The sequence below is a fragment of the Pyxicephalus adspersus genome, chromosome 2 (genome assembly GCF_032062135.1).
Source record: "Pyxicephalus adspersus chromosome 2, UCB_Pads_2.0, whole genome shotgun sequence".
Taxonomy (NCBI): Eukaryota; Metazoa; Chordata; class Amphibia; order Anura; family Pyxicephalidae; genus Pyxicephalus; species Pyxicephalus adspersus.
Genome location: NC_092859.1, coordinates 1795807 through 1809404, shown reverse-complemented (window position 1 = coordinate 1809404; position 13598 = coordinate 1795807). Strand labels below are relative to the sequence as shown.

The window sequence follows — 13598 nt, the reverse complement described above, 5'->3', positions numbered from 1 at the left end:
TGAAAGGTAGGGTGTGGCTACAGCTGTCTATATATGGGTATGTGGAAGAAGGGGTGAAGGGTAGGGTGTGGCTACAACTATCTATATATGGGTGCGTGGGAGAAGGTGTGCTTTCAGCTGTCTGTTTATAGGTATATAGAAAGAAGGGTGAAGGTTGGGTGTGGTTAAACTTGTCTATATATGGGTATGTGGGAGGAGAGGTGATGGTTGGATGTGGTTACAGCCGTCTATATTTGGATATGTAGGAGGAGAGGTGAAGGGTATGGTGTGGCTACAACTATCTATATATGGGTACGTAGGTGAAGGTGTGTTTACAGCTGTCTATTTATGGGTATATGGGAAGAGGGCCGAATGTTTGGTGTGGTTAAAGCTGTCTATATATAGGTATGTGGGAGGAGAGGTGAAGATTGTATGTGGTTACAAATGTCTATATATGGGTATGTGGCAGAAGGAGTGGGGTGTGATTACAGCCGTCTATATATAGGTATGTAGGAGGAGGGGAGGAGTGTGGTTACAGCCATCTATATTAAGGTATATTGGAGAAGAGGTGAAAGGTTGGGTGGGGTTACAGCTGTCGATATATGGGTATGTAGGAGGAGGGGCGAAGGTTGGTTGTAGTTACTGCCGTCTATATATGGGTATGTGGGAGGAGGGATGGGGTGTGGTTAAAGCCATCTATATATAAGTATATTGGAGAAGAGGTGAAAGGTTGGGTGTGGTTACATCTATCTATATATGGGTATGTAGGAGGAGGGGTGAAGGTTGGTTGTAGTTACTGCCGTCTATATATGGGTATGTAGGAGGAGGGGCGAAGGTTGGTTGTAGTTACTGCCGTCTATATATGGATATGTAGGAGGAGAGGTGAAGGGTTGGGTGTGGTTACATCTATCTATATATGAGTATGTGGGAGGAGAGGTGAAGGGTTGGGTGTGGTTACAGCTCTCTATATATGGGTATGTAGGAGGAGGGGTGAAGGTTGGTTGTAGTTACTGCCGTCTATATATGGGTATCTGGAAGGAACTATGCTGCTTTTATGCTCTATAGTATGAACCCCGAATAGTTCCAAATTTTAATGCAGAAATTCAACCTAATATAAAAAATATATAAAAAACATAAACTTTTTTCTGAACTGAGATTTTTTCCCATCTGACAGTGATCACATATTTATCATCGGATCAATGTCATATACATTGGATTCCATTTACTCAGCAGTAATCCTTTCAAATAGGGATGGGCAAACACACCTGGCTTCACTACAGGCTAAGCATTCTTTGAGGTTCTTCCATTCTCTATGACCCCATTCAATGAACCCTAAAACAAGCTAACACTAACACTGCTAACGTTGGATGATGGTTATTTTAGAGTAGTTTTGCCCCTACTGACCACCACACGCCTATGCAGACAGCTGTAGTCAGGCACAGTTCCCCTCTTTCATAACAATGATAACCCTGAGAATTTAGACTGAACACTTCTAGAGCCTGGGGAGGCTCCACAGAGCAAAGCTTATCACAAATACTCATTACAAGGTTGTTGACTTGCTGCCTTGTGTAGTCAGAAAGGGGGATTGGCTTGTTATGTAGCGTTTTCTCAGAAGAAAGCCAAGTAAGCAATATGGGGATCAGTCCACACTAGGTAATGAAGCTATAACAGTAAGTTATATCGAGCACTGTCGATGATAATGATTACATTGTACAGGAAGATGCAAATAGCTAGGCGGCAATATGGAGCACACTCAGGGTATGGGATCGCCTAAAATAGGTCTATTTATATAAGGTCGGACTCAACAATTACACTTTTTCATGGGAAAAATGGATCTAAGAAGGGGGCAATTCCCAATTTCTCTGAGCAATTCCTCTCGCAAGGGTGGGAATTACCCAGTGAACACATTTAATGGCTGCGCTATTAGGTACAGCTATTAAGGCTGACCATCGAAGAGACCATGATCCTGTTTGAGCAGTCAATGTGAACGTTTCTAAGAACCATAATGACCATAAATCAGTTTCCTAATTCTATCAGCTAGAAGTGATCGATAGGGTGTAGCATCAAAAGAATCAGCCTAGGTCAGGATATTTCTGTAGATACTTTGTGTAAATATCTGATGGGCGTTATGAGACCTCACGCTCCACTTATATTTAACTGAATTCTGGAACGTGCACCACTACATTTATCATTGTGTATGGGAGGGATTCATCAAATTAAAATTGGTTATCAATTTGCATTTTGATTGAAAAGAATTGATCCTAGGGAATTAACTGTGCTTTGTCATTATTAATTTTCGGTCAACATTCAAATTGAATAAGTTGATCAAATTGAAATTGGATTGAATTAAAGTTGATTAATGTGTGGCTAGCCAAAAGGAGAACTGGAAACTTTTAGCATGGGGAGCAACAACAACCAACTTTCGCAGGAGAGAAATAATTTTGTGGGCAAGATTGAGTTCTTCACAAAACATATGGCATGGTGCCATGGAAATTGGTGGGTGCCGTAAAAGGTGGTTGTTTCTAAAACACATGGCTTATTGCAACACAACTTTTAACATTGACTTCCTTTTGCAGCTCTTAGCATTTGGTCACATGACATCTTAACTCAATGCATCCTATCTTGTATCAAGATAATGGTCCATTACCAAGATAGTTGGTGTTTTTTAGATCTTTATAAATAGACCATTTTTAAAGCACCTTTGTCAGAATGCATGAGGGACAGTTAGTGACATGACTATGGACTTTGTACAGCGCTGCGTAATATGATGGCACTACATAAATACTGTATAATAATAATAATAAAGTATAGCAAAAGCCACTCAAGCAAGATGTGGGCACCATTCAGCACCAGGTAATGAAGTCATAACAGTAATTTATAGCGAGCCCTGTCGCTGATAACAGTTACTTCACCCTGGCACTATGGCAAAGCAGCAGCAATATGATAAGCAGCCAGCAAGTATTTAAAAGTACAAAACATTTATAGTGATCACTGTCACTGATAAACCATCATAAAGAGAAAAGAGTCCAATGAATGGCTGGTAGAAGTGTGCGGGGAAGGGTTCAGAATTGAGCTCTGGCAGCCTATAGGTGCAGGTTAACAAACTCCATCTAGAAATTTCGTTGGACTTCCCAAACCTCCCCACTCAAGGCGTTGGCTGCTCCCACCATGGTCCAGGTAAAGAGGGCAATCTGCTTGTGCAGCTCACTGCTGTCAATTGGGTCCCGTCCAAGCTGTTCTATTAGGGCATCCAGGGTGTGCTCACCTCGTCCAATAAGAATATGGCGGTATGGGTAACTAATGGCGGACACATACTGGGATAGGAAGTAGAACTCCACCTGCAGAATAAGACATGAAAGCTTACAATACAAGCTTAAGGGCAAGAAGAACATGACCAAGCTGATCTTGGGGGGGGGGGGGGGGGGTCAACCTGTTGATGATTATGTTTTTCAGGAGGTTGTCTTTTATCTAAAACCTCCATTGTTGATGCTTGAAATCCATGTTCAGTGAACTAAATCACCTTTGCAGTTTTCCCATCACCCACCCCCTGTGCACTACCCCTTTTTCCAATGACCATAAACATAATGATTCCCACTAACTTCTCTTCGGATTCCCACTGAGGGGGCTCTCCCAGGCTCTTCTGCTGGTCAGTTACATGGTCCAATGACCATCAAAGATTGCATGCAATTTCTGCCTAATGTGCAGCCAACCGAACCCCATGGTTAACATCAGTCTGCACACTACAATAGGAATCTATGTTTCAAGAGTTTCTCCATAATCTAAAAGCTGCTCTAGACTATGCCCCCTAAAAGTTTTAGGCGACTTGTGCACACATTGTCACAAATCAACTACTGACTGATGTAATATGGATGAGGCCTCCAGAAGTGGTCAGATTAATGTATTATGGGAAGGGGGCCTCCAGAAGTGGTCAGATCAATGTAATATGGAAAAGAGGCCCCCGGAAGTGGTCAGAATAATGTATTATGGGAAGGAGGCATCCAGAAGTGGTCAGATCAATGTATTTTGGGCAGGAGGCCCTTAAGAAGTGGTCAGATTATTGTATTATAAGAAGGATGTCTCCAGAACTGGTCAGATCAATGTATTATGGAAAAGAAGCCTCCGGAACTGGTCAGAATAATGTATTATGGGAAGGGGGTCTCCAGGAGTTGACAGATCAATGTATTATGCGAAGGAGGCCTCCAGAAGTGGTCAGATCATTGTATTTGGGGAAGGAGGCCTCTAGAAGTGGCCCTCCAGAAGTGGTCAGATCAATGTATTATGGAAAGAAGGCCTCCAGAAGTAGACAGAACAATGTATAATGGGAAGGAGACCTCCGGAAGTGGACAGATCAATGTATTTTTAAAAAGGGGGCCTCCAGAAGTGGACAGATCAATGTATTAGACGAAGGGGGCCTCCAGAAGTGATCAGATCAATGCATTTGGGGAAACAGGCCGCAAGAAGTTGTCAGATCAATGTATTATGGGAAGGAGGCCTGAAGAAGTAGTGAGATCAATGCATTTTGGGAAGGAGGCCTCCGGAAGTGGTAAGATCTATGAATTATGAGATGAAGGACTCCAAAAGTGGTCAGATGAATTTAATATGGGAAGGAGGCCTCCGGAAGTGGACAGATCGATGTGCTTTGGAAAGGGGGCCTCCAGAAGTGGACAGATCAATGTATTATGTGAAGGGGGCCTCCAAAAGTGGTCAGATCAATGTATTATTCAAAAGAGGCCTCAAGAAGTGGTCAGGTCAATGTATTATGGGAAGGAGGCCTCCAGATTGGTCAGATCAATGTATTTTGGGAACAAGGCCTTAAGAAGTGGTCAGATCAATATATTATGGGAAGGAGGCCTCCAGATTGGTCAGATCAATGTATTTTGGGAACAAGGCCTTAAGAAGTGGTCAGATCAATATATTATGGGAAGGAGGCTTTCAGAAGTGGTCAGATCTATGTAATATGAGAAGGAGGCCTCCAGAAGTGGTCAGATCTATGTAATATGAGAAGGAGGCCTCCAGAAGTGGTCAGATCTATGTAATATGAGAAGGAGGCCTCCAGAAGTGGACAAATCAATGTATTTGGTGAAGGGGGCCTCCAGAAGTGGTAAGATCAATGTATTTCTGAAAGAAGACCTCCAGGCGTGGACAGATCAATGTATTTTGGGAAGGAGACTCAATAAGTGGATAGATCAATGTTTTATGGAAAGTTTTTGGCCTCATAAAGTGGTTTTAGAAGGTGGCCTCCAGTAGACAGATCTATGTAATATATGAAGGAGGCCTCCAGAAGTGAAGGTTATTGGGAAAAGCAGCCAGATATAGATACTCACCCTCATGATGCGCACATTAAAAAACTGAATCATCTTCTCATTGTGGAGATCCGAATGTTCAATTGCTTTCTTCAGTCTTTCTGTTGCTCGCACGTAATCACCACGTGCAGAATGCAACCAAGAAAAGGTGAGACCCTGCGGCTGGAATACACAAATCGTTTTATATAATTATCATGTATTTATATAACGGCAACATATTACACAGTGCTTTACAGGTTCCATAGTCAAGATCACAATCTAATGCCGCTACTATAGTTTAAGGCCCATTTTGGAGAAGAGTCAATTACCCTCTTGTATGTTTTAAAGATACTGGATAAAACATGGAGAACACACTCCATAAAAACATTGTCTTGGCCAAGATTTGAAACTGGGACCCTGGGTGAGAGCAGAATCCCCTGACATGGTTTTATTTACTGCAGATTGATTGTCATGGTATGGTCACATGCCAACTGGGACTGCCATTAGAAATGTCTGGGCCCCATACAAAGTAAGCTGCCTTAACTCTCCCCTCCTCCATCTTTAAAAGTTCCAGCATTCCAAATGTCAAGCGCATTTGATAGGGACTGAAGTACCCTTTGTTACTCAGTGATGAATGCCCAGTTGATGAATACCTGGTCTGCATTTGCTCCCATTATCGGAAGCCCCAATATGACACTACAGAAAAAAAGCCTCACCTCAAGTTTGCTGGCGTAAGAATTCAGCTTGATGAGATGTTCCAGTAACAATGAGTTATAGGCGGTGTAGTCCAGCGGAAGGATTCGGTCATGGGACAGTTTCATCAGGGACAGTCCAGCTACCTCTGCCAATGTCATAGCCACTGCTGGTAACCGGCCATCCATGATACTATTCAGATTCTCATAAGTGTCCATCTTTGTGTCCAGATACCTGTATGGATTTGAACGCTGTAAGAAAAACCCAACGTGAGGTTTAAGTATTAGGCAGCACCCACCACTAACATATTGACCACGGAGGGAAAGGAAAGATTACCTCTACGAAGGTAAATTCCAGAGCTGGAACGCCAGCAAAGGCGGTGAAGGCGAAGCTGCCCGTGTCATTGGTGAGTGGAGCAAATCTGAGGGTACAAAGTATGAATTAAAGGCTCAGACATCATCAGTATTTCTGTATATACTCTCTGTCCAGATACACAGCAGTGACTTACACCTGAGATTTCCAATTCCCCTTTCTTCGCTCAAAGTCATAGATACTTTGCTGGCTCTGACGTGGGTTGTCCACCTAGGAGAGAAAAAAACAGCACTGGGACATATAAAAAAGGCTGCAGCCTGATCACTGGGGAGAGGAGACTAAGAAAATGCTTCTTGTTCCCTGCAACAGGCTGCATTATCTCAGCCTAGGCAAACTCACTGGACCAAAGCAGTGTGATCCCTCTGCGCCTCAAGGGTTAACTGCTCATTTTTCCTGGATGAAGAATAACGTGATATACAGGACTTATTTTATCTAATGTTTATAGTTTGTAGGTAGGGCCCTGGCTTCCACTGAGCCGTCATGGCTGCCACCTATACAGGGGAGGAGTAAACAATCCCATCTCCCTTCTTAGTGTCATCTGCTCACTTACCTGTTTGATGATGGTCTCTATCAGGGTCCTGAGCAGGGGGCTGGACTTCGCTACAAAGCTTTCATCCCCTGAAACAACAAAAGTCATTATGTGACATGGTCAGTAAAGGTCATTCTACATTCCCTGTAGAGGTTCGGTCACTCAAAAAAATCAAAATCAATACCTAGAAGCGGGGTGTCCAAGCTCATGTACGTCGCGGCTTTGAGGTGCAGCATGCTGAGGTACCCCTGTGTTGTACACATAATGCTGTATGTTATAATGGTGTTTTATATATGATATAAGTGATATGGAGCTATGGCGTACACCATTCATCATTACATACAATGAGATCTCTTACCTCCAGCCATTCTGTGGCTCCAATACTTCCGAAATCTCCTCCATCCCAGCTGACAAATAAAATACTGCGCCGTGGCTGGAACCCTAAAACATACATCAGACTTCAATATACAGAATTAAAATTGTTTTACATTGACTACAATGAAGGCGTTCTGAAATTTTCATATTTGGACCGATCTCCTATATTTTATGGAAACTAAGACTAAATTCTGTAAAAGTGGCTAATATTTCAAGAGTTCAGATTGGGGAGGGAACAAGGAGTGTAAAACATGTATTTCACCTCACTTTATCCTCAAGTGGTCTAGCTACTTACCACTGCTCACCATCATGGTCATGGAACGCACCAACTCCAGCAGGATAGCTGTGCCTACTCCGGACTTGGCGGCCCCCGGCCCCCAGGAATCACGTTGGGCACCCACTATGATGTAATTCTCTGAGGACATGGGTAAAATACAGAAATTTAAGCAAGTAAATAAAAAACAAGAAGGACCCCCTGTGCCTCTCTAGTAACAACCATGTTTTTGAAAAGAACCAGAAAGCTTTAATTTACCTGATTTTGGATTTTTATTAACAATCACATGGCCACATTCCCTCACTGGCCACAATACTCAGGAACTATGGGATGGTTAAAGGCAGCAGCAGTGTGGTAAATGCCTGTGAACTTCCTACAGCAGCAACGGGGCTGAATGAGTGCTATAAGTCCCCCACAACAAGGTCCAGCTTCCAATGCTCTCCGATTACATTTTATCAATTGAAAATTTTCAACAATTTGGCAAATCTGGACAATTTCAGTTTGGAGTGATTTGCTCATCATTCAGTATCATAATAATTTATCACATTTAGTTGGACTTGCCCTGTAGAGTTGAAGGCATTTTATTCTTTAAGTGATATCCTCAGTTATACGAATTGTCAGAAACAAATCGCTGCTTGTAAAGCGACACAGGTAACACCGCCATATTATTCCAATAATAATGAAATGTATTGAGACAGATGATGATTTTCCAAGAACAACATGGAAGGCATGAACATGGAAGGCATGAACCCTCTAATTTCAGAATCCAGTTCCATGGGTGTATGAGGTTTTGAACAGCTCCTAACTGAATTCTGGAGTCCAAAAGTATGGACAAATCAAAACTGGGTTCCAAAACAAAAACAGGATATATCAGATGACACAGATGTCATTAGTAACACTGATAGCTCTTCAAAGTTGTTGAAGCCTGTAGACTTTATAGGCTTGGAGTCCCATATGAACCCAGCCTGGGTTTAGGTATTTCTATTAATCATTTTTTTTTATAAATACAACATGCCTCCATGTGTGCATGCATTGGTCATTACAATTCCTGTATTGGCCATTGGGGTGTTATTTGTGGTTTTCTGTGCTGGTGTGGTCACTATAGCAGCTTACCAGGCTCAAAACGTCCAGTTATACTTCCAAACACGTTGACCAGCTCCACACTGCGCTCCACATTGGTGACCTCTAATTGGACTTCATGACCTGAAATCTTCAGTTTGGGGCCCAGAGAATGAGATGGGAAAGTTGGACTTCTCCAGTCTGAAGGTCCTTCCCTGCCTTCAAGCTTGCTGTAGGGAAAAGTAACGTGTACAGTAAGTCTTGTTTATCCAAACCATCATTAAATGGTTCTCTAATGAGGACCAGACTCCAAGGAATCCAATATTTTCTAGATGGCTGATTTACTAATTGATTTGTTAAATAGTCTTAGACATTAGACCACATATGACCTCTGTCCAATGACTTTTTTTTTTACTGAGGGCAATAGTTCAATAAATACACATGCACATACTCATCAAAAAGAAGCAAAGAGACCAAAATCTTTTCAGCCTTGGGAACAACATTGGCCATGAAATGGTGAGTAATTGCCTGTTCCACCAAGTACAAAAGTCTAACAAAGGGCTGGATTTATCAAAGCTCTCCAAAGCTGGAGAAGGACTATCTTAGATAAACCCGGGGGATCCATCAAAAATCCTTTCCTATTATTTGGCAAATGTTATCAATCCTTGACTAAATCCATTGCAGGTTTGCTGGATCACACAGAATCTCCTATGATAGTCTATCTTCTCCAGTCTTGGAGAGCTTTAATAAAGTCCCATAGTCAGATAGCCCTCCCCAACATTATTCACTGCTTCAACCTACCTATCGAAATACTACATTCATTTTTAGGCCTGCGTGAAGAGCACATTTGTCATGTATCTGTGACCAAGTATTTCATATTTGCAATGCATGAATCCAGTACCTGAGTAACGATTGAGCTGTAGCTTTATCTATCGGCTGAGCGGGTATTTTGGGCAGTCCTGAAGATTTAAAGGGTGGGAACTGGGTATGGTTAAATGATGGGAATCCCGGAGTGTATGGGTCTCCAGTACCAAAGTGAACCTGAAAAAGAACAACAGGCGAAACAAGTGTTTTGCAAGCTCGGGTTGAGCAGTAGAGTAATACTTTTTAAAATTTAGAATTGGATTGGGTTATAGAATACATTGTGGCACTTGTTACTTCAACCGTTTGTCAAACCATCTTGGCTTGATAGCTATGTGAAGCTCTGCAGGATGAAATTCATGAATTGTTTTTTATTTTGGATTTAGATACAATTTTTATGTAGTACATACGTGTCCGTACACTGCAACATCACATGTGTCAGGGAATATCAGGACACCCACAGCACCGGCCCGTTCAGCATTATAGACCTAAAATCACAATGTGTGGAATTCAAGGAGTGTACAGTGAAATAGTAAATGAATAAATGATTGAATTCTTAGGAACGCACAGCTGACCTTCTCTGCAAAGCTGATGTAACCGGTCCTCACAATGACGAGATTGTCGGTAGCATTCACTCCCCAGGAACGCAGTGACTGGAAGTCCTCCTTTCTCCCATAGTTTGCATAAACCAACCCCGCCTGGAGGTATATATAAAGAGAGAAAAATGTGTAAAAATAGGTTCAGTCTTCTGTATGTGGAGACAAACATGGTTGATATATATAGGACAGAGTATTCTTTACTGAACTATGTATAATATGTCCCTAAGTCTCGGGTAATTATACACAATGCAAAGGTCAGTCCCTGGTGGCCATTGTCCATACATAGTCCACTCTCATTTGGGCAATGTCCAGGGCCCAGTTGCTTGCGGCCAATATACAGAGCCCAGGTCTCTGTAGCATATATACAATACAGTGTCTTTGGCTGTAGTGTGTAGTACTATCTACTATTACCTAACAGAACGTGGCAATGTGCAATACAAGCCCAGACCCTGGTGGTTGGTGTACAAAGAGTCCAGTGAATAATGTGAAATCCAAAGACCAGTTCTTGGAGGTCCATTTCTACTCCACAGCCAAGGCCTTAGTTACTGATGTACAATACAGACCCTGGCCCCTAGTGTGTTCTACAGAACCCAGTCTTTGGTGGACCATCTCAAATTTAGGCAAGGTACAGCATGAAGCCCGGTCCCTGGCTGCCAGTGTACAATACAGAGCTGCATTTCTGGTGGTTAGTGTACCATACAGACCCCGCTCAATGGTGGTTTGGGTCTGGTACAGACCTAGTACCCAGAACCTCCTAGTACCTGGTGGGTGATGTAAAAAACACAGTCCCTTACCTGGGCAGGGCACATTACAGACCCAGTCCATAATGGGTGATGAATAGTAAAAAGCCTTGTCCTTGCTGGGTGATGTACAAAAAGTGAGGAGCAAAAGACCTAGGTCAGCACAGACAGTAGGCAGCCGAAGATGAGAGGACTATTACTGTGCTCATGTGATGTCAGATGCATGGAAAATACGGAGAGTCCTACAAATATTAATTACAACTCGGATAATTCAGGCTGGCAGAACCAACTACATTCATGCCATTACAATTCACTTTTTATGAAAACAACTCCTCTGTATGAAACATTGATTGATTATTCCCATTTCCCAGTGTAAATATTTGTACGCTGAATAAAAATGGAGGTGAATATTTACAGAAATGGGGAGAGGCTATTTTATGTGGCTTGGAGGGCAACATAGAAAAGAGTTAAATCCTTCTATTTACCTTGTGGAGTTCCTGAAATTGTGACACAAAGTATTTGTCACAAGTGTCATTAAAAGGAAATACCAGCCGTCTTGAATGCAGGAAGTGATGCTGGTAAATTATTAGACCCTATAATGTGCACCCCCGGCCATGCTGATAAAAGCCCACATTCTATTTAACATGTGGGGGTTATTTTTTAAAGATTCTCTGATTATATGAGTCTCCTCTCCTGCAACCTAACCAGATCCTGGTTTTGGTTCCTAAGAGAGGTTAACCTATGTTACAAATGTGTAGGGATACTCCATTAGGATGAAAATTGGCTCGGAATGTGCTGGATCCTGAAAATCAGAGAAATTATTTTAAACAACTGAAACGCCAATTTTCTAGAATACAGCTTTATACTCAAATATAAACCAATCCAAGGTACCTACTTTTACCCTAAAAACAGGAAAGGACACTGTCTCAAGTATAAACCCAAAGCACAAAATGCAGAAAAAATATTTATGACAGCAAGGAATGTATTACCTGCAACCCCACACATGTTATCAAAGTTTAACAGTGCCCACCTACCAACAGCTATAAGGCAGGAAGCTCCAGAATATATATATTTTTAATTTTATGTAAATATATGCATCTCCTCTCATTGTAGCTCTTTTTGTTGCTTTTTCTTCAACGTCATTTGGGTAGTAGCCAAGCTTAAAAATGTTGCTACTGGTATTGGAAGCCTCCTTGTGGTAATGGTTACAGGCGCCCCTAGGTGGCACTGTCCTTTTAAGATAAAAAAGCAGCTCTTGTTGCTTCTTGTTTGGAGTAGTGTTTAACAGCTGCCTCCAGACCGTGCTTGTTGAATTTAAGGGGTTAGTTAAGAGTCTTTAAACAATGTCAACCCTGGTACAGCTCCTGATGAAAGTATTGCTTATGCAATGTGTTTAGGACTTACTAGTGCCATCAAGTCATGCTGGATATTTTTCAAAAGCTGTTGTGACTGATAATAGTTGAGCACCGTTCCATGTGAATGTATTTCTTTTTAGTTTATCTTTGATGGTGGTTTAGGCTTTGGCAGTGATCCCTCTCTCCTTCCTATGATGTGGATCATAGGCCTGGAGTCAAGCCTGAGCCTTTGTTATCTGGGAGGATTGATTTGCGCGGAAAGGATTTCTTTGAAGTTGACTTTCTGCTTCCTTCCTCCCTTGGAGTACTAATATATACAAGCTTATACCGACCTTCTTGTAAAAAAATAAAAAAATGGAATCTGCAGAAGTTACTAGATCCCATGCAGTGTGGGAGTGAAAAGTGGAATTTGCAGCACACACACCTGGAGTACTGAGTACTGGGGGCCTGGATTAGACTTATCTGCTTTATTTTTGCCTAATGCACCTTTGATTTATATATATATATATATATATATATATATAATGTTCATGCATTTTACGCTGCTTTTTGATGCTCAGCACTATTAAAACCTTCCCTTAGTGTTTGCAACTTTAAATTAGATTCCCCCAACCTTTATCTCTAAACATGTGAATTACATAATTAAATAATAATAATTACATAATTAAATTAATATATCAAATACAAACAAACTTATAATAAACAAAATTTAAATCAGAGAGCAAACTTTAGAAGTTGTAAAGTAACTTTGCTGCCACCTGCTGGAGCAATTCATGAATTACATTCGATAATGATCACACCGTATAATAATACCGAGTATACACAGATAATGATTACACCGTATAATAATACAGAGTATACACCGATAATGATCACACGGGCAATGTTTCCTTCCTTAAAATCTTACTGGTCTCCATGTGTAGATCTTCACCAGTCTCCATCTTGATATATGTGATGGGATTCCAGAAATGTGGCAATCTCTCTCTCTGATGAACTGGAAAGATCTATCCGGGTCATCTCATTATGTGTGAAGAGGAACTGATTTTGCTTATATTTTTTTTATCGAACAAAAAGGGGAAGCTGATCCAGTTTTGTGATTATATTTTTTAAATTTTGAAGCGTAGAAGGTTCAATATTTGTATCCAAAATATTCTTTAAAACATTAGATCAATATGTCTGTACTGGTAAGGGGGTCTAGCAACTATTTGGTCACTTTTTACCATTGTTGCTCAAATTGGTCTCTTTTTTGTTCTATATCATTTTGGTTAAGCCAATCTCAATGTTCAGGTCTGGGCAAAGTCTAAGCACCACTGACGTCACCCTTAGAGGGGACTTCATAAAAAATGGGCCAGAGAAGGGGCAGAAGGTCCCTTTTTAGACTTCATAGCGGAGGCAGAGAACTTTGGAGTCATCTTCATAAAGATTAGTTAGATCTCATAGTTACAGAAATCCTTAGAGGGGTCTTTTATAAAACAAGAGC

At 41.4% G+C, this 13598-nt stretch overlaps 1 protein-coding gene across 1 annotated transcript; it reads right to left on the bottom strand.

Annotated features, from left to right (window-relative positions):
• Positions 1-1190: 1190 nt before the first annotated feature.
• On the bottom strand, positions 1191-13059 carry TFR2 (transferrin receptor 2). The gene is made up of 14 exons (XM_072403000.1): positions 13026-13059; positions 10000-10157; positions 9835-9912; positions 9465-9604; positions 8618-8793; positions 7526-7645; positions 7214-7296; positions 7040-7103; positions 6877-6944; positions 6463-6536; positions 6291-6375; positions 5978-6205; positions 5304-5444; positions 1191-3317 (listed from the first exon to the last, which is right to left on the bottom strand). The coding sequence occupies exons 1-14, from the start codon at positions 13057-13059 to the stop codon at positions 3090-3092; spliced, it is 1677 nt and encodes a 558-aa protein (XP_072259101.1). The 3' UTR covers positions 1191-3089.
• Positions 13060-13598: the final 539 nt, after the last annotated feature.

What these genes read in the sequence shown, in the direction of transcription:
- TFR2 (XM_072403000.1), bottom strand. Translation starts at nt 13,059, where the DNA reads ATGGAGACTGGTGAAGATCTACACATGGAGACCA. An exon ending in AACTGGACGTTTTGAGCCTG is followed by an intron (nt 7,646 to 8,617) that starts GTAAGCTGCTAT and finishes CCATGTCCTCAG; the next exon opens with AGAATTACATCATAGTGGGT. An exon ending in GGGAATTGGAAATCTCAGGT is followed by an intron (nt 6,376 to 6,462) that starts GTAAGTCACTGC and finishes TTGTACCCTCAG; the next exon opens with ATTTGCTCCACTCACCAATG.